At 44.6% G+C, this 24,241-nt stretch overlaps 10 protein-coding genes and 1 non-coding gene across 11 annotated transcripts; 7 read left to right on the top strand and 4 right to left on the bottom strand.

The window, feature by feature from the left end:
* Positions 1 to 207: 207 nt before the first annotated feature.
* Positions 208 to 507, top strand: BABINDRAFT_6221 (uncharacterized protein; the record flags this gene model as incomplete). Its single annotated transcript, XM_019132388.1, has 1 exon — positions 208 to 507. The coding sequence occupies one exon, from the start codon at positions 208 to 210 to the stop codon at positions 505 to 507; it is 300 nt and encodes a 99-aa protein (XP_018986865.1).
* Positions 508 to 1,994: 1,487 nt separating this feature from the next.
* RPS20 (40S ribosomal protein uS10) lies at positions 1,995 to 2,854 on the top strand. Its single transcript, XM_019127895.1, has one exon. The coding sequence runs from the start codon at positions 2,089 to 2,091 to the stop codon at positions 2,437 to 2,439; it is 351 nt and encodes a 116-aa protein (XP_018986864.1). The 5' UTR covers positions 1,995 to 2,088; the 3' UTR covers positions 2,440 to 2,854.
* A 306-nt stretch (positions 2,855 to 3,160) lies between these two features.
* Positions 3,161 to 4,841, top strand: TUB4 (gamma-tubulin). Its single transcript, XM_019127894.1, has one exon. It carries the CDS (start codon positions 3,190 to 3,192, stop codon positions 4,582 to 4,584), a length of 1,395 nt encoding a protein of 464 aa, XP_018986863.1. The 5' UTR covers positions 3,161 to 3,189; the 3' UTR covers positions 4,585 to 4,841.
* Positions 4,842 to 4,967: 126 nt separating this feature from the next.
* On the top strand, positions 4,968 to 6,518 carry BABINDRAFT_159811 (uncharacterized protein). The gene has a single exon (XM_019127893.1). The coding sequence runs from the start codon at positions 5,035 to 5,037 to the stop codon at positions 6,463 to 6,465; it is 1,431 nt and encodes a 476-aa protein (XP_018986862.1). The 5' UTR covers positions 4,968 to 5,034; the 3' UTR covers positions 6,466 to 6,518.
* A 36-nt stretch (positions 6,519 to 6,554) lies between these two features.
* On the bottom strand, positions 6,555 to 8,156 carry BABINDRAFT_179238 (uncharacterized protein; the record flags this gene model as incomplete). Its single annotated transcript, XM_019131085.1, has 2 exons — positions 6,555 to 8,002; positions 8,024 to 8,156. 2 exons carry the CDS (start codon positions 8,154 to 8,156, stop codon positions 6,555 to 6,557), a joined length of 1,581 nt encoding a protein of 526 aa, XP_018986861.1.
* An 849-nt stretch (positions 8,157 to 9,005) lies between these two features.
* On the bottom strand, positions 9,006 to 10,379 carry BABINDRAFT_159810 (D-arabinose 1-dehydrogenase (NAD(P)(+))). The gene has a single exon (XM_019127892.1). The coding sequence runs from the start codon at positions 10,325 to 10,327 to the stop codon at positions 9,296 to 9,298; it is 1,032 nt and encodes a 343-aa protein (XP_018986860.1). The 5' UTR covers positions 10,328 to 10,379; the 3' UTR covers positions 9,006 to 9,295.
* Positions 10,380 to 10,794: 415 nt separating this feature from the next.
* On the bottom strand, positions 10,795 to 10,876 carry BABINDRAFT_t65. Its single transcript has one exon. It is a non-coding gene; the product is annotated as a tRNA-Leu (tRNA).
* A 5,594-nt stretch (positions 10,877 to 16,470) lies between these two features.
* Positions 16,471 to 17,172, top strand: BABINDRAFT_159809 (uncharacterized protein). Its single transcript, XM_019127891.1, has one exon. It carries the CDS (start codon positions 16,477 to 16,479, stop codon positions 16,690 to 16,692), a length of 216 nt encoding a protein of 71 aa, XP_018986859.1. The 5' UTR covers positions 16,471 to 16,476; the 3' UTR covers positions 16,693 to 17,172.
* Positions 16,471 to 18,034, top strand: BABINDRAFT_11660 (Arf family guanine nucleotide exchange factor). The gene is made up of 2 exons (XM_019126887.1): positions 16,471 to 16,709; positions 17,621 to 18,034. Exons 1-2 carry the CDS (start codon positions 16,704 to 16,706, stop codon positions 17,891 to 17,893), a joined length of 279 nt encoding a protein of 92 aa, XP_018986858.1. The 5' UTR covers positions 16,471 to 16,703; the 3' UTR covers positions 17,894 to 18,034.
* Positions 18,035 to 18,323: 289 nt separating this feature from the next.
* SAM50 (SAM complex subunit) lies at positions 18,324 to 20,314 on the bottom strand. Its single transcript, XM_019126886.1, has 2 exons — positions 20,055 to 20,314; positions 18,324 to 20,010 (listed from the first exon to the last, which is right to left on the bottom strand). The coding sequence occupies exons 1-2, from the start codon at positions 20,079 to 20,081 to the stop codon at positions 18,574 to 18,576; spliced, it is 1,464 nt and encodes a 487-aa protein (XP_018986857.1). The 5' UTR covers positions 20,082 to 20,314; the 3' UTR covers positions 18,324 to 18,573.
* A 1,245-nt stretch (positions 20,315 to 21,559) lies between these two features.
* Positions 21,560 to 23,068, top strand: BABINDRAFT_32708 (aldehyde dehydrogenase family protein; the record flags this gene model as incomplete). Its single annotated transcript, XM_019131599.1, has 1 exon — positions 21,560 to 23,068. The coding sequence occupies one exon, from the start codon at positions 21,560 to 21,562 to the stop codon at positions 23,066 to 23,068; it is 1,509 nt and encodes a 502-aa protein (XP_018986856.1).
* Between the last annotated feature and the right edge of the window lie 1,173 nt (positions 23,069 to 24,241).

Below are 24,241 nucleotides of genomic sequence, written 5' to 3'. Positions count from 1 at the left end.
GGTCCTGCGACTTCTGGTCCTGCTACCTCTGGTCCAGCTACCTCTGGTCCTGCTACCTCTGGTCCTGCTACCTCTGGTCCTGCTACCTCTGGTCCTGCTACCTCTGGTCCTGCTACCTCTGGTCCTGCTACCTCCGGTCCAGCTACCTCTGGTCCTACTACCTCTGGTCCGGCAACCTCCGGTCCAGCCTCTTTGGCCACAAACTCGATGTCCACTACGATTGCTGGTACTTCTTTCGAAATATCACCTTCTGGTGTTATTAGTACTCCAGCTTTCACTACGTCCGAAGTTACTGAGGGTATATTCCCACCTGTATCGACTGCAATCAGCCAGGCGTCTGAAGTTCCTACCCCTTCGGACGAAGTCGCATCTGATATTCCAATGCCGTCGGCCTCGCCTTCCTCCGGTGTTCCCTCTATCCCTACCTCTACTGGTAAGGCTTCTTCTGTTGGTGTTACATCCTTCTCCTTCTTAGCAGTCGCTATTGTTTGCGGTGTTTTATTATAGAGAGCGTGATATCTGAAGTGTTTGTTCCCTTTAGCCTTCTGTTCTACGATTTTTGCTTTACGCCATTTGGCTTTCGTGTTTTATATGTGCTCCAAGCCAAATTGCTTGATTCGCCGTTTATTTTTCGTTTCTTGAGATGCCTGATATATTTACCACATTTTGATACCAGGATATCTGGCATGTCTAGATATCAGTTTTATTCTTCTATCCTTTCCATTCTTACCGTTTCTAAATATATTTCGTTAATATAAGTGTTTTCCCCTTGTTATCATCTATCTTAGCTCTGGTGATAATTCATGGATGCTAATTTTAGCTTCAACGCGTATACGTAGGCACGATTTTCAGAAGAGGCTGTTGTAGCATTGTTACATTGACAGTGATTGCTCAATTTGAGTCTTGACTGAAGGATCCCTCAAAGTGAGGTAAACCACTGTCAACCAGACAAAATACATATGCTTCATGAAAGACACATAAACTGAATAATATTCTCTGTTTGTGGTATGTCTGACTCTGAGGCGCTCGGGTTCTAGACACCATTGGTGAATGCAATGACTCACATACTGCATCTGTGAAAATCCTTCGCGCCTGATACCAGAATTTAAAAAGTAGAGCACTGCTAAGTAACATAAGCTGTACCGCGAATTTACTGACACTACAAAAAAATATAGCCTCCGATTCAAAAATATGTGTATATTTAGTTATTTTCAGCACAATTCAATAGCCTATTTGAATTTTGTAGCTAAAATATCCTTTAAATATTCGATAAGAATATAAATTGCATTGTATATGGGTATAATCCTTGACTTGGGAAAAATAATAGTATATATGTATAACCAAGTTTTTCATTTTCTAATATATAACAGATAATACGTAAACAAACACAATATATATTACTACAAGCTTGTAAATGCTAATTTTATTAAGATTATTTGTCTTTAAATATTTATTCATGAAATAAATACGAGTGTTTGTGATAACAGATAGTGATCGGATACATATTCCTGGCTGTGTATATGATATTTATATTTTCGATGTTAAGATATCGCTGCCAGCTGCATGTCAACCTATATAATCAGCTCAAAATTCATATATCTGCGCAGAAGTGGTATCATGCATAGAATTCTCTGTCCATATACATGTGCTCCAGGTGGGTTAGATTTTTATGCACCGAGAGAATCATGCAGAAAACCACATTCACTCTCCTGAGAAAAGCTTTAGAGCGCGGCTGGTATTTTAAACTTAATTGATTTTTCATAAACCGTATTATCCCTGGCTAGTAACAGACCAAAAGATGGGGAGTATATCATCTTTTCCCGTGGCACCGGCCAGTCACATCTGGCATTCGCGCGTTGCGCCAGTGGCCTTGCACACAGTACATCACGTGATTATATAGAGGGCTTGAAAAGCCCTAATATAAGCTTGCAGTCGTGTGCTGAACATGAAAATTTTCGAAATCTCCTACCCATTTCCTTTGCAGGGGAGGCCAGTTTCACGCTATAGAAAACTAACCTTAACAACACCTGGTCAAGAAATGTTTCTTTTCCTTTTTTTTCCCTAACAACGTCAATCCAAATATCAACAATGTCTGACAACAAGGAAAAGGTCCAAGTCGAAGAACAGGAAGTTCACAGAATCAGAATTACTTTAACCTCCACCAAGGTTAAGCAATTGGAAAAGGTCTCTGCTAACATCCTCAGAAACGCCAACACCTACAAGTTGAGAGTTAAGGGTCCAGTTAGAATGCCAACCAAGATCTTGAACATCACCACCAGAAAGACTCCTAACGGTGAAGGTTCTAAGACCTGGGACCACTACGAGTTGAAGATCCACAAGAGAGTTATCGACTTGGAAGCCCCAGCTCAGGTTGTCAAGAAGGTCACCCAGATCACCATTGAACCAGGTGTGGATGTTGAAGTCACCATCGCTGCTTAAATTTCCCCTTAACCCTTTGGTTTTGGTAATTTAACATCATGGTTCTTGTGCGTTATGTGTCTCCGTTCTCATGATAGTGATTGATTTTCGCATTTTTCGGCCCGCCGTTGCACGGCTCCCCGTGTTCTGTCTCATCCAATTTCTCTAGGCGTACCGTGTATTGTAATGATACACTGACGTTGCGGTTAGCTATCAGCAATTGGTGAAATGGTTATGGCGTGTGTTGTGATTTGTGGTTTCTTTTATTGCGTATATGTGTAATGAATAAGAATTGTCGGTTTAAAAAAGTGGGGAAAGATAGATTTCACGTGGAGAAGTAGGACATTATCCGACCATGTTGCACCTAAAGCAGGTGTTACATTAAAGTTATCAATGCGACTATGACCACAGGCTATGCCCTGTTTTATACGCTAATTGAGGGATTAAGTCTCAGCTTATGATGCAATTATAGAATACAGCTTAACTGAAGTAGATGGTATCTGACATTACATAGCGCAAGAGGCATTTTTTCGGATAACCAACTCCACTGGAATTCTCCAGGCCTGCAAACCTAAATATAGTTGTGTTGAGTCTTGACTAAAGACCGAACCTCACCCAATGTCCCATGACATTATGTATAGTTTAGGCGGTAACTTGACCTGCATAGTTAGCCTCATGCCGCAGACGCGGTTTTTTTTGACTTTCATAACAAACAAAGATTACTTCCACTTGCTATATCGTTAGTCCCAACTTCAATAATTCCAGCTTATTATGCCTGGCGAAATCATATCTCTCCTGGTAGGCCAATGCGGCAATCAGATTGGCCAGCAGTACTGGTCGCGTTTATGCGCAGAGCACGGAATTTCCGCCAGCGACGGGAGCAGAAATGCCGACTCCCTCAATCTGTACGAGCAGCCAGACATATACTTCAATCTTTCATCCAACAACCGGTACACTCCCAGAGCGATTTTGGTAGATTTAGAACCCGGGGTTATTGGAAAGCTTCCAGAAAATGGGTTGTTCAATCCCCGCAACACATACTTGTCCAAGGAGGGCAGCAGCTCGGGGAACAACTGGGCGTACGGTTATCAGTACGCCCATGACTACTCCCAGGAGATCATGGATATCATTGACCACGAGTTGGATAGCTGCGATAACCTCGAGGCGTTCCAGCTCCTCCACTCCGTGGGCGGGGGCACGGGCTCAGGGGCTGGGTCATACCTCTTGGAGCAGTTGAACGACCGCTACGGGAAGAAGCTTCTCACGACGTTTTCTGTGTTTGAAGGGGCCAATTCATCGGTGGTTGTGCATCCCTACAACACCGTCTTAGCCCTCCGCCGGTTGATCGAACATAGCGACGCGTGTGTGGTGTTTGATAACAGTTCGTTGCACAACATCGCCAGCGAGTGCTTTGTTGATACCGTCTCGTTCTTCCAGATCAATGAGTTGATTGCAACGGCAATGGCCACGTTTTCCAACACCATGCGCTTCCCCAACTACCTGTACACCTCACTCAGTCACATTCTCTCGACGCTCGTTCCCACACCCGACTTTAAGTTTCTCTCCACCAGCTTTTCCCCCTTCACAAGTGACACCGTCGCTGGCGCCAAAGATGTGCGATCGTCTACGGCCTATGATGTTATATTGAAGCTTTTGGACCAAAAACTGCAGATGATCAACCAGGGCACCAAGTCCCCATCCTTCCGTGACGACCTCAACAATCGCTACCTTGCCGTGCTCGATATCTTGGTGACGAACGACCCAAGAGATGATTTAACCACCCGTGTGGATCAGGACGATATTCAGAAGGCATTGATGCGAGCTCATCAACGTGCCAGGTTTGTACCTTGGTGCCCGTCTTCGATTCATCTCGCTCATGGGACCAAGTCGCCGTATCTCCAGCCAAACAAGAACATCGTCAGTGGCCTCATGATTGCCAACACCACCAACGTGGCGCTGCTCTTCCAAAAAACGTGTTCGCAGTTCGACAGCATGTTTGCGCGCAAAATGTTTATGAACAATTACACGAGACACGACTTGTTTAGTCTGGAAGACGGCATCTTGGCAGAGTTCCAGGAGTCGCGCGAGGTGGTGAGAAGTTTGATTGAGGAATACGGCAGTTGTCTGAAGGAGAGTTATTTGGACGACGAAGACGAAGTTATGTAATTTTGACGGAATATGGAATAAAATACGTCTCAATGAGATGCATGGATAAGTGAAATCCAAGCAGAGACAGGAATTATATTTCAATGCATAGCTGGACCACAAAATGGTGAGGTGATCCAATCCTACAGATTTATCAGAGCTAATGCGAACGAAAGCCAAAACTTGGGTCAACTTGAGAGTAGTAGATCCACGGGTAGATGCTTGTGGATTTATATTTCTAAAGTATTAAAATAAGCGATGTAAGAATGCACCATGCAAAATAATTTATAACGAGTAGGCACGATTTCTATGACTGGTGGGAGATTCCATGCGGCGCCACAATAACACGAAAAAAGAATGCATCCTGTCAGTTGCATCACACTTGGTACCTCAACCCAAAACATTTTGAGCCCCCATTAACAGTTTTCCGGATCCAACTAGACCTTCTAATAATTTTGAAGTAGTACGAGAATGGATAGTGATACCAAGGTGTTCTGTCCATGTTTCGAGCCACGAGAGAGCCGGCACAGGACCACGCAGGAGCCTCCCACGACCATGCTGGAACCTCCCACGACCCTTACCGACCCCAATTGCTCGTTCAATACCAAGGATGTTTACTTTTGCACTAATTGTCAGTCGATAAAGTGCAACAGATGCAGTGAGCCGGAGATTGAGTCCAAATATTGTCCCAGCTGCATGTCCATCGCCAGAGCCGGATGCAACTCGTGCCCCCGCAACTGCTTCACATGCCCACTTTGTCGGACAAACCTCACAGTAACACCTGGTGGACCTCGATCCTACACATTTCAATGCGAAGGTTGTGAGTACTCGTATGTCCAGAAGACCGAGTCTGAGCGGCTAACCGTACCCTTACTGCGGGTGGTCAAAGCATCCACTTTGCTGAATAACGCGAGCTACACTAGGTTCACAGAGCTTTGTAACCAATTGGAGCGGGAAGGGTTGGAGGGTACGGATGCTTTGTCTGCCGTGTCCCAAACGGGGCAGAAGCTCCTTAACAGACTACCCCCAGACTTGCAGCTAAAGAGCTTGTCCGTTGCCGAGACGAAACAGGCAGACGCCAGTCCTGTTTTATTCGACGAAGAGGCAGACTTGTCAGTAGCTGTCCAGTTTGAGGGAATCAAAAACCAAATAACTCCCACGTCGCAGATACACCTTCCAGGCATGGTTCCTATCTCCACAAGGTTGAGAACCAAGAAATCAATCCTCTGCAAACTGTGCCGCAAAATCATCATTAAACCAGATAAAGAGCCTACCATTATCAAATTCCTCAAGTCTTCATACTTTCACGACATATTCCCCACCATTAAGGTGGCTTTGCCGGCGAATACCCATTCGCAGACCACTAACTTTTCCATGAACGACGCTCTTTCCGAGGAAACCCAGAACTGCACTTTTCTTATAAGCTTTATAAACAATTGCAAGCTCTTGACGGATGTGACAATCTCCACTAACCAGAAACACGTGTTTCAGATAAAGTCGCCCCCAGAAATGCTATTTATGGAAGCCACCATCCCAGTTCCGCACTTTAAGTTGGGAGCAAAGCCCGAAAAGTTGAATAAACCGGAATTGATCGTGAAAACCATTCCAACACATTACTTGACTAAAAACACAAAGCTAGCTCGAGTGGAAGCTATTAACCGGGTAGGGAGTAAACACGACGAAGGAACGGAGAAGGGGATTAACTGGGTTTCTTTGAATCTCAAAGTAAAGATATCCAGCATTATCGAGGAGGCCGACTCTCAATTGAAGGCCACAGTAGTTGAAAGTTTGAAGGGTATACGTTTACCGATTTTTGTCACAGTTGTCAATGATAGGTGTGATTTCGGCTGCTGGTGTTTGATAAATGTTGGGAAATTGATTGAAGAGGGGAGCCATGCATAAAGGACAAGTTATATGCTTACATTTTATAAGTCCAAAAAAAGGATAATATGGTAAAGTTAGTATAAAAATTAAAGACCGTTAAAGGGTGTTCAAACACCGACAGGGTTAAGCTTTTTCACAACGTCTGGATAGTTCTGGAAGATTTCGTTATAACTCTGAGGGTAACAGGCTTGAAGCACCTCCGGATCCCTACTCAAAGCGGTAAAGAAAGTGGAAGTACCGGACTTGACCACTGTGGTGGCGACGTGAGTGATCTGCATTGCGATAACAAACGTGAAAGCCACAATTGGGGCGTAGAAGCCCCCGGTGGAGTTGTATTCTGGCTGCGTCAATCGTAAGAACAAGTACGAGAATAAGGCGGCGGCGTACCCCACAAACAAGCAATAGAATAACAATGCGCTGCCAATGAGGCAGTCATTTACTAAAGCACTCATCCCGTTGTGCTTTATCAACTTCCAGGTATTCTTAGCCGACTGGACGTAGGACTCCCCGTACAAAGCGATATACGAAAACGCATATTGGTTGAAAAATCTCGCTGCCCATTCCACAAACCCCACAAGAATTTCCATGACGACCATGACGGCGGCTCCGATCCCATCTTGTCCCCCGATCATGGCGTTCTGAGGAGAAGAGAGAAACTGACAGAACTGTCTCAACATTTGGATAATGGTAACAATGAGTGACCCGAGGCAAATAGAGCCAAAGGAGTAGGTAACAGCGCGTTTAAAAGCACCCCAAGCTGCTAATTTAGGCTCACCTTGGTCGCTCTTGGACAAGTAGTACCACGTACCATAAACCCCGGAAATGGTGACATGGATGACGTTGCGCATAACTTCTGTAATGTAGTACCCTGCGAAGAACAAGAAGATAATCAATCCCACAAGCTTACCGCTAGAACAGCCTCCGGAGGTACAGTTTGGATTATTTGAATTGGTGTCGTACTTTGCGTAGGTCGCAACAACGGAGATAGTAAACAAACACGAAAAGGCAGCGGTAACAACAGCCCCCAAGATCGAAACTACCAAGGTACTTGGGCGGCCTTTCATAACATCAATGACAATCTCCAAGACTGTAGCCGAGAATGGAATACGCTTCCTCATGGTCCAATAACTGATGCCCGTGATTATGGTGAAAACCAAGGCGGGAATTCCCGCCGACCAGTATCTCATGGCTAAGTAGTAAATCGCTGTTCCAAGCCCAAAGATAAAGTTGAAAATCATTGAGAACTTAATGAAGCTCTTGGCGTGGAAACGCGCAAGCATGAGGATAGCAACGGACAACACCAACGCAATTACAATTGCGAACCCAAACAAGATCACCGTATGCGTGTTCACCGAGAAGGTGTTACCAGAGTTGTAGATGGAGGTTCCCTGGAAGTTGAATGTGGACTTGTATGCCTTGATGGAAATCACAGACACCACGATGAATCCTACGACCGTGGCCAAAAACAAGGCCGCAAAGGGAATATCGTTGAACTTTTGCTTTGGAACTTCGAAGGCTTCATCAAACACCTGCGCGTTGGGATTAGGCTTTCCCTCTTCCCATCTCCAGCTGTTACCGTCATTATATCTGCTATTATTATAATTAGCATTGGCTTGATTACCCCAGTTTTGGTTTTGGGAGAACTGCCCATCGTCTCCCCAGGTCTCAGGGTATTCTGGAGGTCTTGCGTATATTTGTTTCTCGCGCATGACAGGAATTTGGAGATATAGGAGATAGCTGGTTCTGGTAATCAAACTGAAAAAAATAGGATAATTGAACTATTATAGATATATACTACGGTTAAGTACTGGAGTTTCACCTGCACGAGTTTCCATGTACCCCATGATGAGGGGCTGTGCTGGTTCATGCAGTATGCATGGACTTAAACGTGCAGAAATCAGCCTTTTGCCTTTTGTTTTTGGTGCATCTCCAGCTGGCTGCAACTTAGATTTACAAACCCTTGCATACTGCATGGACCAGCACAGCCCCTCATCATGGGGTACATGGAAACTCGTGCAGGTGAAACTCCAGTACTTAACCGTAGTATATATCTATAATAGTTTAATTATTTTGGATAGGTATTTCATCAAGGATTCCTTATAGTAGGTATTCAAAACTCCGATCGTGCAAGATCAATCGTACGTATACGATGACCTAGTTCCTCCATTAACACACATATAAAGGTGGAATGATGAGCGATTTGACAATAACCTTGTTGTGACACAGTGAATACACATTTATGTTATGGAGTTGTGTTTTAATTCAAACCTTATTCTCTGCTGGAGTACACAGTATACTACAGCTCTGGAAACACACAAAGATCGCTACCACCTTACACCAAGAGCTTATGATATATAATACTAGGTTATTATAACGACTTAGCTCGTTTAGCCGTTGAGAGAGCCCAAAATCTTTGTGGTGAGAGAAGGGCTCTTTCATTTTCGGGCTCCTTCATTTTCAGGCGCTTTGTAGCACATCTAGTACTAAGGCTAGCCGTAGAATTAAATACGCATATCTAAGATACTCTATCAGAGCTATAGCTAGTCAAAGAGAGTAAGGGCCATAGCCCATTATATTGGATAGATGGTCTCTCAACCAAGTCGGCATTGCATGACCTAAAAGCGGGGAACCGTAGGCATGAGAGATTAAGGCGCAGCCTCCCTTCTCGACCCAAGATTAGAGGTTACCCCCTGCGCAGACACATTACCTCAAAGGCTAAGGTTTTTACCTGAGGAGACATTAAATCCATTGGAGAGTGGGACACTCAGATAACGCTTGGCTACTCTACAGCAAACAGAGATGTCTCTAAAAACAAGTGACCACACAACTCACAGCATCACATCAATAACTATACATTGTAGTCGAAAGATTCCAAGCCACTGGCCCAAGTCTCATTCATGTGACTGCCGAAGGCTGCCTGCACCTTGGCGACCAACACCGCGTCTTGCATGTTAATCTCGTTAGCCGGATCGTTGACAATGTGGTAACTGGCAATGGCAGCCTCTAACTCAGCAATGTTTGAAACGCCAATGACGGTGAAACCCTTGCCTAAGATGGATCTGATGGCGTATCGGGTGGCTAACTCGGCCAACTCCACGTTGTAGTCCTTCAACAACCATGCTCCGATTTCCTTGGCCTTGGCCTTCAACTGCTTGTCACCTGGGTGAAAAGACTTGGTATCCTGGGAGCGCAAAAGGGACATGGACAAAATGGAGCCATTGCAGATGTTCATGGTGCCCAGAGCCTTTAATTGGGCAAGCCCGTAGTCGAAGAAGGAGGTGTTTTGGATGCACCCGTTGCAGTAGGACAAAATGGCGTCAACTGGCCCAATGTCCTTGTCCTTGGCACAAATTTCGGCCACCCTGATCAAGTGATCGAGGGGATAGCCGCTGAAGCCGAAGTTACGAATGACCCCTTCCTGCTTTAACCTTTTCAACTCCTTCAAGGCCTCCAAGACCTCTGCTACAGGCACAAATTCGATATCGTGGCAGTAGACCTGGTCCAAGTAGGAGGTGTGCAATCTTTCACATGAACGCAAGACAGAAGCGCGGATGGCGCTAGGCGAGTAATCAAACTCATCCAATCTGATTCTCCCAGCCTTGGTGCAGATGAAGTACAGGTCTCTTGGGAATTCGTCCGCAACCTCCACCAACGCATTTCCGAGGATACTTTCAGAGTTACCGTAATATGGAGACGTGTCGATCGCGTAGCAGCCCTTGCGGAACGTAAGTCTTACCATCTCGGCGCAGGGCATGGCGTCCGGGTCGTCGTTGTACTGGGTGTTGAAGATGGCCCCGCCGAAGATGATCGGTGGAAGCTGCGACAAGTCCTTGGAGGAGGGCTTGGACGGGCCAACAGGCTTAACTAAGGCGGAAGGCATGGTAGATACTTTCAAATAATGTTTGGTTCAGGTAATTTGATTCTAGGTAAACAGGGATTCGGATGACAGAGTCTACATCTTATGTCCTTTTTTCACCAATGTCTCTGACCTGCATATTGTGAAACATGCGGCGGAGGGTCTCGGCCGAGTCGTCTAATGACATTCCAATGGGGAGCTAGCCCATAGAAACACATGGTAAGCGGCGGTATTTGTAGGCGAAAGATTTGGAAGACCTAGTGGCCTTTACCCCCACTTTCTGGCAGATTAATTCCCCTTATCGACTCGGTGTGGATCTATTAATATTGTTGTATTCGGCGGACCGTAAGAATATCTAATCGTGTAGGATTACCGAAGCATAAATGAAAAGTAATGCTTTCAGAAAAAATCCAAAATATGTCCTAGCAAGTTGATTTAAAAAATGAAATGACCCAGGATGAATATAGTTTGTTGTATAGATAAAAAGATAATGACCGCTAAGCGGTTCGAACGCTTGCCTCTTACGAGATCTGATCTTGAGTCAGACGCCTTAGACCACTCGGCCAAACGGCCATTATATGTTAGGTATTAAGGTTCAAGCGCTTGTTGGGATTCCAGACAGGGGATTGTAATCAGTCATTGGGTCACAAGTTATTACTACGATCATCCACAAGAATAAAAATACTTCTAAGCTAAATACATATCCTATCAGCCGGAATCCATTTCCTTATATAGTTCACTGTGCTTAAATCGTGATAGTAACCTGTGAACCAATGACTGACTAAAATCCCCTGACTGGAATCCCAACAGAAACTGTAACCCTGACATACTGATGCCGGAATTGGAGAAGCTATCTCTGAGGTTATGTGGTAAAGTGTATTGCTATCAGGATTGGGTGATAGTTATCAGAATTTGCTCTCTTGCACGAGCGAAGCGAGTACTGAGCCCAGCAAATATAACACAAGTGCTGCAGTCTCACAGAATTATGTAAGAAAGTGACTTCCCACCTTTAGGATACTCTCTTAGTATAACATTTTCTTTATTCTTGTGGGTTGTCATGACCGTATGCTGTGGATGGAATGATTAAATACAGCCCCCCTACTGGAAACCCTGACATCGATGTCAGGATTTGGGCATGCTGTCTACCTTCTGACCTTTATTGGGCTTGAGGTTCCTTCTTCTATCAGGATGAACCTCAAAACTACTCATGGTTCAGACTAGTGGCCTAATAATATAAGCTACTGTATAATAAAATTCGGGCAAAAGGTAATTTATAGCTATAAACTAGGAGGATATTATGGAAAATTTGATTTTCCAAGCGTGGATCGAATTAGTTCTATTTTGAGAGGGTATTCTAATTTACAAACACATTCCGTATTGCATTAACACATGTCGAGTCATACAGTAGCGTAGATTCTATTATTTACTTGCCCCAGAAATTTTGCAAGCTGGGATGATTTACTCAACGTTAACACGCTTCCCCCCGTTCTAAGCCGATGTGAGCTTGTGATAGTATTTTTTCACTATCTCGGGGCTGTTCCAATGAACACTTCTTACCTCACTTATTTCTAAGACTGCAAATACTACTAGTGCGGTACGCTGAGTTCTCCTAGGATGCCATTTAGCACATCCTTGATACTATCCCTATCTTCTTAGAGATTACCCCGATCCTCTATCCTGATATAAAAGGGATCAGGCCTGGAGGGTTTCTCCGCTTGTTTCACTGCAAGAATTTGAGGTTTTTTCAAGGTAGTGTGGATCTATCTGTAATTGGCAAGAAATCTATCTACATACCCGTACCACCAACTCTTGACTTCCTTAATAAAGGCGCGTACCCCTTGTAATAGCCACTTTTGGTCACCTATTACACTGCTTCTAAACGATAATATGGTGTATGATTCTTCTGGTACATTACTTAGTTTTAATCCTGGTAACCATCTGAAGCGCTCTTATCCCATATTCGTCTCGGCGATATTGACAGCAAGAATTCGGTAGAATAAGTTTTCCTTTGGGGAAGTAAGTATTGTGTCGCTTATATGCAGTAGCTTTTGTTTCACTAACTGTATAGAGAGTTGAGGTTATATTTCAATTACGAGCTAAGAATTGTTAAGGAGGATTTGTCCCCTTGAATAGACAGCAAATGTATTCTAATTTACGAATGCTTTATGTATATATTAGTGAATCCTTGGCATAGTACTAGCACGAATCGCCACACTTATCCAATCGATAGTAATATAGAATATCGTCCAATCGGCAATGAGAAAATATCAGCCTGGTACGTCTGTGGGATTAAATGGCAGCTTTAAAACTCTTGGCATACGTATTTGGATGTAAAATGATTAGTTCCAGCAGTATGAACCCCTATACCTGTAGTTCTTAGTTCTAGAAAAAGATACTATGGGCTAGGAAATATGCGGTAAACACGAACGAAGTATCTTTCGTACTAGCAGGAGAATTGATGAAGTACCAAGCCTCTACATTCCTTTCCGCTATAACGATAGACCCTGCATCGGAAAGAAATTTCCGCCGCAGAGAGAGGTCAGGCTGAGTCTCCTGCAGATACCATCTTCTGGCAAGTGCATTTGCTAAAGAGATCAGCGGGATAATTGATCTATTGGTAGCTCTTGAACGACATCCACTATATGTGCATGCAGGCCATCCGTGCGCAGATTGTATTGTTTAATCTTGCGACTTAGAAGATAGGAGGATACAACCCACTATTATAAAAGAACAACGTTCATTTTTTACTAAAATAATGTCGAATAACGGAAGATCAGAGAAATATGGATTCCTTCTGTTATGGTCAAGCCACACCGGAAGTGCTGTCCAATGACATAGAGGACGCATCTTTTACAAAAAGAGACTCACCTGCCTCTACATGCACATCAACCTGACTTCACAGAAAAAATACCTGCACCGCACATCTATTATTGAAGCGGCTCTCTTTGGCGAGTAAAATACTGCTTAGAGCGTTACGTTGTGATAGAAAGCTGAGTTAATGCTGTGTGTTGAAGGTATTTCAGATGGTGATTCCCACCAGACTGAACAGGGTTAAAAGGGCTACTTAATAGATCTTGTATCGCAGACGTCCTTCGGCTTACATAGACCCTTGCTTGTATCTGAAGCAGCATGATACGTGCGTTAAATTACCTGCTGGTCATAGCATGATACCCCTAGGGTAAGTAGAACTTAGCTAGACTATATATATGATACTACAGATTCTAGCATGTATACCGTGAGAAGAGTCGGGAACCTATAAAATGATCCCGACGAGACAGGAGGAGGTCGTGGGAACAGCCCGGGGCCTAGAACGAGAGAAAACGTGATATTTCTGGGATGATAATTTCAGATGATGCAATTGCTCGATCGGGTAAGTGTGGAGGTATACACTAATACAATGCCAAGAGTACTAATATAAAGATAACGCAATAATAAATTGAAACACGCTTATAAATTGGAATATGTTAATAAATTGAAATCCGTTCGTTTTCTACTTAAGAGGACGGATCCTCCTCATTATTTTCTAGTTCGTGCAGGAACGTATCTTTAATCGGGGTTATCTTTAATCAGGGTTATCTTTTGGTAAAGACTATTATTTGTGAAGGACAGAGATGAGTGCTATTACTAACTGCGGCTGAGCCAGGCGACAGGTTTGGTTTCGTCAGTGAACGGGACAGTGATAACGTCTTGTGGTATGGTGTCCATATCTAACGGCAATGAGACTAATAGCAAGATGTCGATGGTTATGGTGCTTTTAATGTTAATATCATTCGGTGTCGCGGCTCCACTTAACTTGTCCATAGAAGGCTTGAGCAGTGTCTTGAGTTTAGGTGGCCAGATATGATGCTGGAATTTTTGTTACGGGTGGGAATTTAACATCAGTTAACGAACAGGTTGTCATGGCTGTAAAAATTGGAGACACATTCTCACCCTCAAATGTTACTGTAGTCCATGACATTGGTGTAGCTAATTTATATGAATTAATCGTGGACAGAAACAAAGTGGCGTTGGAAAAGAGAAGGGGCAAAAGGATGTTTGCGGGTACAATGACATAGCTCTAAAAAGGATTGGTGCTTACAGTGGTACCTATAATTGAACTGTGTTGGTACTCAACATTCAAATTGAGGACCATTTTTAATCAAGGGCTTATTATCACTCATTACTGATTATACAGCTATAGACTCTTATAGTAAGGATGATACAGTAACCTGGGACGTTGGATCAGGTCTGAAAGAACAAATATAGATTTATCACTAAATCGACTGGTTTTATGCCCAAGAGCGGACATGTTCAAGTCTAGGCACTGATGGTGGGAAAATAACTTGTGGTACTTGGGGGCCTGATATACATGGTAATACACCATTGAAAGGCGATACCAAAACGTGGTATGGTTAATGTATCGGGGAACAGACACCCAATATTGGCAATTAAACTTCAACATTGTTGTTACTGTAAATGACTTGTCTTTGTAATAAACTACGCTTAGCATTGTACTAAAGCAAAACCCTGTGCTTCCTCTTGTTATAGACCACTATGAGGTCATGTTAACATCCTTTCACTAATTCTAGGCTGTTCTTACAAACACCTCTTACTTCGCTTATTTCTGACACCTTCACAACAGGCTTTTAGTCTCGTTATCATCCTTTTATAGATTCCTGACTCCTCCCTCTTGGTATATGTCATGATCTATAATACCGTACTTATGGCCTAGCTAAGTTTCATTTACCCTAGATTTTATACAACGACCAGCGGTTACTTTAACCTTGTTCGGCCTGATAGGAGTCACCATCTGAAACACCTTCAACACACAGCATGAGTTCAGCTCTATCTTCATTACAGACGACATGTGTACGATAGAACTCCAGTGATTGGTTTCCTCCCCAACTAAACTGGTCTTTATCACAACGTAACGCTCTAAGCGGTATTTTACTCACCGGATAAGGAAGTCGCTTCAATGGTAGATGTGCGGTGCAGGTATTTTTTCTGTGAAGTCAGGTTGATGTGCATGTAGAGGCAGGTGAGTCTCTTTTTGTAAAAGATGTGTCCTCTATGTCATTGGACAACACTTACGGTATGGCTTGACCATAAAAAAGAATCCATATTTCTCTGATCTTCCGTTATTCGACATTATTTTAGTGAAAAATTAACATTGCTCTTTTATAATCGTGAGTTGTACCCTCCTATCTTCTAAGTCGCAAGCTTCAACCATACAATCCGGGTACGAGCGGTCTGCATGTACATGTAGTGGATGTCGTTCAAGAGCCACTAATAGGTCAATTATCCCGCTGATCTCTTTAGCAAATGCACTTTCTAAAAGATGGTATCTGCAGGAGACTCAGCCTGACCTCTCTCTGCGGCGGAAATTTCTTTCCGATGCAGGGTCTATCGTTATAGCGGAAAGGAATGTAGAGGCTTGGTGCCTCATCAATTCTCCTGCTAGTACGAAAGAAAGACACTTCGTTCATGTTTACCGCATATTTACTAACCCATAATATCTTTTTTTAGAACTAAGAACTACAGGTATAGGGGTTCATACTGCTGGAATTAAGCATTTTACATCCAAATACGCATGCCGAGAGTTTTAAAGGTGAATTTTAATCCCGCAAACGTACCCGGCCGATATCCTTTCACTTCCAATCAGAATATATTCTATATGACTATCGACCGGACGGCAGTTGAGAATCGTATCTTCACGCCGATTCCATGATATATCGCCGTATAGCCATAACGACGTCGCTCCTGGCTCTCAACCTCTCCTTTGTTTATACATATTTCACCTAAAAAACGTATTCTCTCTTAGTTAGAAGAGATTTCTTTGGTTACTTCATAAACTAGATATATAATCAAGGGAAAGACGAAGGAGTCCTTATGCATGATGAGGATAACATTACGCCACTCGGTATAAGCGGAAGGATTCACGCAACCCGCAGGGCGTCAGGGCTGTGAAGTATGATCAGTAACTCCTTTAACACTGGACATATTGCACAATAGCTCGAGTGGATATGTGCGGTGACCCGTGTTAGTGTATAATGCCAAGAATTTACCAGTATAAACACGGGATACGTTTGAAAATTTGAACAAGCTCGCAAAATAGGATGAATCAGATTTCTATTTAAGGAGTCGAATCCCCTTTAATAGTTTTTAGTTCTTAGTTACAAAGTATAGTGCTCATTATGTGTTCGGAACCTACTACTGCTTCACATTGTATCATCACTACGGGCACCGGAGTTTGCTTAGCACCAGGCGTATCGACTAATAGTGGTAACCCAAGCAAGATGCTGTATGCTACTATGTTTTTAACCTTTGTTATGTACATATCGGCGGTAGTACTTGGTGATCAGATAATTTCCAACACTGCAGTTGTCATACCCGATGGTATTAATGTGTGATTCTTACACTGATGAATGTAATTGGCACCAGCACTGGCTATTTAGTTTTCCCAGACACGAATGGAATATCGGCAGACGCTGGAACGCCGGAGCTTTCAATATAATTGCACATTGGTCTTGCTTCAGATGTGTAAATTTCCAGTTGGAAGAACGGCTGACTCGACAATTGTGTAAGCTAAAACGATCGATCCAGCATTATCACGCTTTCTCTCGTTCTAGGCCGTGAGCTTGTGGTAGCATCCTCTCACAAACCCAAAGCTGTTCCCACGACCTCTTACCTAGCTTATCTAAGACTCCAAGTGCGGCTGGCGCGGCGTTCTGAATTTTCCTGGGATGCTATCCAACGGCATCCCTGACAACATATACTAAAGCTACTTATACTAAAGCTACTTGCACTAGTGCGAACCAGACTGGTACCTACGCAGTTCAAAGCCAACATCGGTTGGTGCAAGGCTAAAATTTTCACAAACATGTCAGTAATAATATACCGAAAAGATACGATACTGTAATATCCCAACGATTAATTCAAACAATTATGGTATAATTATCGTGGACATGAGTGGTCTCACCTCTGTGTTACGTGGCAATCCCTGTGCAGCGTAAAATGCAGCACCGGGCGTGTCGCGTACGTACCAAGACGAAAAATACGCCCGCACGATAGCGTCGAGACTGATGTCGTGTTACGACTCGGTATCGTTGGCATCTAGCATATTTCAAACATCGCATACGATAATATTCGTTGATACATCTTTGTACTTTATCCCACTAATCAATAAAATGGTGAGTAACGGATATATGACCAATATTGAAGCGATAATGAGCGGACTGAGATGTCATTGACAACCACGTGTCAATGAAATTTCATGATTGCCAGCTCCAATATAATCGTCTCAATCGCAGGCACCTGAAGCAATTACTAACCCTTTAGTCCTCTTCTGCTGTTGCCCCAGGTGGTGCCCGTACTGCTGCCAAGAGAAAGGCTACTGCCGATAGAAAGGCCACTGCTGCCACTCAGACCCCAACCTCCACCAGAGCCGCTGGTGCCGGTGGCTCTTCCAGCACTATGTTAAAGTTGTACACTGACGAAGCCCAGGGCTTGAGAGTCGACCCATTGGTTGTTTTGTTCTTGGCTGTCGGTTTCATCATCTCCGTTGTCGTCTTGCATGTCATTGCCAAGATGACCGGTAAGTTCTTCAACTAAGATTACTTGTTGCAACCACGCCCCCACGCATTACCCCTGGGTGCAAGCCGCCTTGGGAAGAAACTCCAAGCAATTCATATACACGGACTTGCAGACTTGAACAGCCACGGGTCATTTCGACCCAAACCCCTTTTTGTCCCCTCTACGTATACTTGTTTCGTTGTAATGTTATGTACTATAAAACTGATTAAGTGTAAATTTCACGTATTTTACCGGGACATTTAGAGATTCTAGTACTTGATACAAAGGCCTACAATATAGGTAGCCATAAAAGGGGTGCTTTATATAGCCCATACCAATTGGATCGATAATATGCTAATATTTGAAACCAAATGTGTAGCTAATTAATTGCAATTCACGGGATATAAGTCAGACAGTTCAAGTCCTTACCTATAGTGACTATCCCTAAGGCCTTCTAGCCCCCCACTGGCTACTTTGAATAGCATTTGTCGAATGATTGAACAAAATATTAAAATATGAGACGAAAAGTATGAAGCCTAAACCCCACACTCTTAAGTATACATTTGCACTAAAACAGAACAGACGCCAATAATTTCTCTCAGTGGCGAACCAAGGTATCTAGCACCACGCCGTACACTATACAAGGATTGTACGTCGATCAGATTGTATCAAGCTTGTTATTTCTATAACCATTTTCCCATCCAACATACACAGCCATATTACATGTAGCTCATTCCAATGCCAAACTGGAAGCCCTTTCGCACAGAATCACCACGCGAAACCTGCAACGGTACGACAAAATTCGCCTCAAAACGCGCCATGGGATGGTTAAAGACAAGCCCCACCCCGGCGGAAACGCTTGGGGTCGCGAATGCGCGCACGTTTTGTTGCCAGCTCGAGCTCTTATCAAGCGGAACGGCCTTGCCCCAGTTGAGGAAGTGCTGGAACTTAAAGTTCGAATCCATCGCGGTGCGCGGGATATGAGAGAACACACTAAGCCCACCACTGAGGAACATATCACCACCTACAGCCGTCTGGTTCTGTTTAGGTCCAAGCCCCAGCACGTTGAAGCCGCGCACGTCGTTGGCACCGCCGATGTAGAAGCGGTCAAGGATGCAAGATGTGGTTTGGCCAAGCGGAACCAAGAGTCCGAGCTTCCCCGTGAGGGTGGCAGATACAAAGGGATTGATGCGATAACCGGTCTGAAACTCGGTAGCCGTCTTTACAAAGCGGTACTTGTTCACAGAGGGAAACAAACCGGAATACTCGGTACCCCAGCGCCAGTAGGTTCCCTTGGTGGGCAAATGGGGGTCATCGCGGGTGTCTAGCTTGCATGCATAGACCACGGAGCTTCGCAAGTCGTCGCCCAGCTGCGCCATTACTTGCTCAGACAAGCTAGTGACGTTGCGGATGGTACGCCAGTAGTTCTCCACGGACACCTCGTGCTGGAGAAGCTCGCATAGCGGGTGGGCGAAGAACATCTTTTGCGATGTGCCCCGTAAAACCGTCTCGTACCCCGCCACTTCTGTCTTCTGAGAGTTCACCTGGACCAAATTCTCGAACTTGACGTTCGCACGGTTCATCACAGGCATGTTGAAGTTGACGAGGTACGCCGCGCGCGTACGTGTGCCGGTGGATGCATCCACGACCAAGTTCTCTGCCCCACCGAACATGTTTTTGTATTGGAGTGTGATGTACGAGTCTCCCTCCCCGTTCCCGATACTGGTCCCGGTCTTGGCGAAAAACTTTTTAACTGGCTGCAAATGGATCACCGGGAACACGTCTGCCGACCGGTCGTATGGATTGGACGACGGCGCCTGATGGAGTTCAAAGTGCAAGTGGTCCACGACGCCGAGCTGGGAAAATGACTTTCCCACCTTGTCAATCCCCGCCATAAGTGACGCTACCGTGTGGAAATCTTCCGTCAACGGCTTCAACTGCTCCTCCAAGAACGATGCCCGGAAAGCGCCCGAATTGGGAATCGACACCTGTGGGATATTCACGTTGCGTGTAGCGCTCGTATGGAGAAGCTCCTCGATATATTTCCCATGCTGCTCGTAGAGAATCCGCTGCTTGTCTGCTTCAAGTGCCTCAAGCTGCTTCTGGTACCTGTCTTGGTGGAGATTCGAGTCTTCGACATGGAGTCGGTTGAAAAGCTGAGGGTTAGTCACTGAGGCGCTTCATTGTCAGATGAGCATACATTACTTTCTTCGCCTGGAATGCCCATGGTGGCTGTATTTCAGTTGTCTACCAGGAAGATAGATCATTTGAACGACTTTAAGACCTTTGACGCCATCGATATGTTCAAATCGGGTTCACGTAATTTTCGAGCGTGCGGCTGTGTGGCGCATGATGCTTCTCTTTGGGAGATGTGGCTAATGCGTGAATGGGAGCGGATGTTGAGGTCCGCATTAACTGGTAGACCCCCAACAGGGATTTCTTGTTACTAACAAGGGCTGGAGTCTGCGCCAGAAACGTTTGTAGTAATTGTAATTATTTGAGATAAAATTCACGATAAGAGATTATGCCCCGCTATGAAAACTTCGAGGCTTTTCTTTAGCCTTCGCCAAATATGCCTCTGATTGATTATTTTTTTTTCCCTGTGGAGGAAAAACGAGAACTTGCCAGAATGACAACTAGGAAAATATCACAGACATTGACCAACTATACCGTATCCTATGAAGCCCTTTTGAGAGGGTTGTTCAATCAGGACACTGGTATACCGTAATTAACGTTCTGTCACTGACACCCAACTAGATGTGTTTTAAACCGCAGACTGCGCTTGCCAAGCACGGAAAATAACAGTGGTCACAACCACCCTAGAATGCAACCGTGAACTATATTTATTAATACTTGCTTTTGTATAAGGTTCGTGGTAACTTGCCCCTCCTGCAAATTGCCGTGCCGCAGCTGCCCCGGATTTTGGCGTGCCCTCATACTAGAGCACAGCCCAGGTCCCGAATCCGTGTAGCGACGGAAGACTAAGATTGATAGACCGACCTAAAAGTCCTCCGCCCGTTTAGGCCATCACCGCTGCATGCCATCCCACAAACCGCGAATACTCAACGCCAATCCGACAGAGAGGTGGCCTCACACGGAGCCTGCTAAGACTAAGACGCTACTGATTTAATGGCACTAACATAGATTTAACGGCTGTATAGTCCACTAAGAGGGGCCCACATAAAATGGTATATTAGCCGATTATACTACCCGTCAACCATGCACTCATCCGTGTTCTAAACCGGGAGAGGGGTATTTACCCTCGCCGTCAACCCACTTTATTCTTTGATGACATTTGTTTACCTTTTAAGTTTTCTTCAAGAGTGCATGACTTCCAAAGAGTCCCAACCCCCCGCCTGGAGGCTAAATATTGGGTCCACAACCTAGCCCCACAAATGAGTGGCGCTCGAATGCACCCCTCTGTGGTCCTTCGTGGTCGAAGATTTACCCCGCATATCATGCGCGCTTGAATGAACAACATTCGTATAACAGAGCGCTCGAGAATTTGCCCCTCCGCCAATTACCCCTCTCTGAAACGCATAGTAATGAAGCATGCCATCATACCCCTCTCATTATTCTGCCATTTACCCCAGAAAGTCCCAAATCTTCGGGCAAGTATATAAAGGGCATCGACTGGCTGCTCTTAAATCTATCCGTCTTCTCATTATCGAATTTTGAATTCAGCACAAACACAAATACTTAACCATGGTCACCGACGAATATCCTTTAACCGTTCACATCAAGTTGCCAAACGGTGTTGAATACGACCAACCAACTGGGTTGTTCATCAACGGTGAGTTCACCAAGTCCAAGCAGGGCAAGACCTTCGAGGTTGTCTCTCCGTCTACCGAAGAGATTGTCTGCTCCGTCTACGAAGCTTTGGAGGAAGATGTCAACGCTGCCGTGGATGCAGCCGAGAATGCTTTCAAAAACACCGAGTGGGCCACCCAGGACCCATCTGTCAGAGGCCGGTGCTTGCTCAAGTTGGCCGATTTGGTCGAGCAGCACGCCGAAGTACTTGCTGGTATCGAGTCCTTGGACAACGGTAAGTCCTTGTTCTGTTCCAGAGGTGACGTTGCCTTGTGTTCTGCCTACTTCAGATCTTGTGCCGGATACGCTGACAAGGTTGACGGTAGAATCATTGACACTGGCAGCAACCATCTCTCCTACACCAGAAGAGAGCCAATCGGTGTCTGTGGTCAGATCATTCCATGGAACTTCCCCTTGCTCATGGCTTCCTGGAAGTTGGGTCCATGTTTGGCCACCGGTAACGTCACTGTCTTGAAGACGGCCGAATCTACCCCATTGTCTGCTTTGTACCTCTGTAACTTACTTAACGAGGCGGGTTTCCCACCGGGTGTTGTCAACATCATCTCCGGGTTCGGTAAGACCACTGGTGACGTCATCGCCTTGCACCCTAAGGTGCGTAAGTTGGCCTTCACCGGTTCCACTGCCACTGGTCGCCACATCATGAAGCGTGCCGCCGAATCTAACTTGAAGAAGGTCACCTTGGAGTTGGGCGGTAAGTCTCCAAACATCATCTTTAACGATGCGGACATTGCCAAAGCGGCCCAGAACATGATTATCGGTATTTTCTACAACTCTGGTGAGGTTTGTTGTGCCGGCTCCCGTATTTACTGTCAGTCCGGTATCTACGACGAATTGTTGGTTGAGTTCAAGAAGGCCATTGCCAACTTGAAGGTTGGCGATCCGTTTGACGAAACCACTTTCCAGGGCTCCCAAACCTCCCAGTTGCAGTTGGATCGCATTTTGAACTACATCGACGTCGGTAAGAAGGAGGGTGCCCAGCTCATCACTGGTGGTGAGAGAATTGGTGGTAAGGGCTACTTCATTAAGCCAACCATCTTCGGTAACGTCCACGAAGAGATGAGAATCGTCAAGGAGGAAATTTTCGGCCCAGTGGTCACCATCACCAAGTTTGAAACTGTCGATGAAGTTATTGAGTTGGCTAACAATTCCGAGTACGGTTTGGCTGCCGGTCTCCACACGGAGGACATCAACAAGGCCATTGACGTTTCCAACAGATTGAAGGCTGGTACCGTCTGGGTCAACACCTACAACGATTTCCACTCATCTGTGCCATTTGGTGGCTACGCCCAATCTGGTATTGGTAGAGAAATGGGTATCGAGGCCTTTGACAACTACACCCAAGTCAAGGCTGTCCGTATCAAGATCGACAAGAAAAAGGCTTAAGTGGTTGTATTTTGTATTTTCTCTCTATTGTATATTCTGGAAATGTTCAATATATGTTTAAAATTAAACTCTGCTTTAGGAGTAAGGGTTTGGTGAAAGAGCTGGGAGCTAAGATCCGACACATATACTGGGGATAATTTTCCCGAACGCTGTTCTCGCTTAAAATCACAATTTATAACTTAGCAATGTGACTTTCTGCCAACTAGGAGTTTGGACCGTTATCCAGGGTTTCAATAAGCCAAACGCACGTCAGAAAAATAAAATACGCCATAACTGCATAAAACTCAGAGACTTCACTATTGCGTGAATCCAAGCAATGAAGAATTATCAAACGTATGCACATCTTTCAAAACTGGCACGGTAATTGTTAGAATGAAGTATTATCGAACATCTATGGCGAAGTAGCCAGGATGAGGTACTATCGACTTCTATGGCGCTAGTGGGGTCTTTGCGCTGCTGCACTTGTTGATGGTGTTGGTGGGATATTTTGGTTTGAGGATATTACCCCTCTATATTTACATTTCCCCTATACATGGCGATATTTACAATACGAAAATGACGCCAAAGATACCAGAGGTGAGAAAAACAGCCCCTCTTTGGGAGCATTCCTAATGAACTTTTGCGACACATGGAGTTCCACCCTTTAAAACATGCGGAAATGCACCATTTTTCCCCCGCATCATACCCCTCCTACGATATATCCACCATATTGCCCTATGAATTCAGACTAAATGCACCTAAACAAGAACCATACGTAGAAATGCAGCGTTTCTAAAGGAAGAAAGGTTTATGACCTCTTGCGATCATTCTTTGTTCCAATTTTACGAGTCCCGAGTATTCCGAAAGATTTCAGCATATATAAATGTTTCTAATAAATTTTTGCGACACACGGAGTTCCGCCCTCCAAAATATGCGGAAATGCACTTTCAAAACATACGGAAATGCACCTAAACGAGAACCATGAGTAGAAGTGCAGCGTCTCTATAGACAGACAGGTTTGCGACCCCTCACAGTCATTCTTTGTATCAATTCTCTGAGCCTGAGTACTCCGAAAGATTCTAGCATATATAAAGCTAGTCCATTCCCCATAAACTTCTAAATCTTGACGTATTCTCACCACGTCACTTACAATGTTTAAGCAAGCTCTTTCATCCAAGACTATTTCCCCAAGAT

Source organism: Babjeviella inositovora, assembly GCF_001661335.1.
Source record: "Babjeviella inositovora NRRL Y-12698 unplaced genomic scaffold BABINscaffold_2, whole genome shotgun sequence".
In the NCBI taxonomy this organism is placed as follows: Eukaryota; Fungi; Ascomycota; class Pichiomycetes; order Serinales; genus Babjeviella; species Babjeviella inositovora.
The sequence above is the reverse complement of the archived record's forward strand: the minus strand, read 5'-3'. Positions and strand labels throughout refer to the sequence as shown.

What these genes read in the sequence shown, in the direction of transcription:
- TUB4 (XM_019127894.1), top strand. Translation starts at nt 3,190, where the DNA reads ATGCCTGGCGAAATCATATCTCTCCTGGTAGGCCAATGCGGCAATCAG.
- SAM50 (XM_019126886.1), bottom strand. Translation starts at nt 20,081, where the DNA reads ATGGGCATTCCAGGCGAAGAAAGTAAT. An exon ending in TTCCAGGCGAAGAAAGTAAT is followed by an intron (nt 20,011 to 20,054) that starts GTATGCTCATCT and finishes ACTAACCCTCAG; the next exon opens with CTTTTCAACCGACTCCATGT.
- BABINDRAFT_159809 (XM_019127891.1), top strand. Translation starts at nt 16,477, where the DNA reads ATGTGTTCGGAACCTACTACTGCTTCACATTGTATCATCACTACGGGC.
- BABINDRAFT_159811 (XM_019127893.1), top strand. Translation starts at nt 5,035, where the DNA reads ATGGATAGTGATACCAAGGTGTTCTGTCCATGTTTCGAGCCACGAGAG.
- RPS20 (XM_019127895.1), top strand. Translation starts at nt 2,089, where the DNA reads ATGTCTGACAACAAGGAAAAGGTCCAAGTCGAAGAACAGGAAGTTCAC.
- BABINDRAFT_159810 (XM_019127892.1), bottom strand. Translation starts at nt 10,327, where the DNA reads ATGCCTTCCGCCTTAGTTAAGCCTGTTGGCCCGTCCAAGCCCTCCTCC.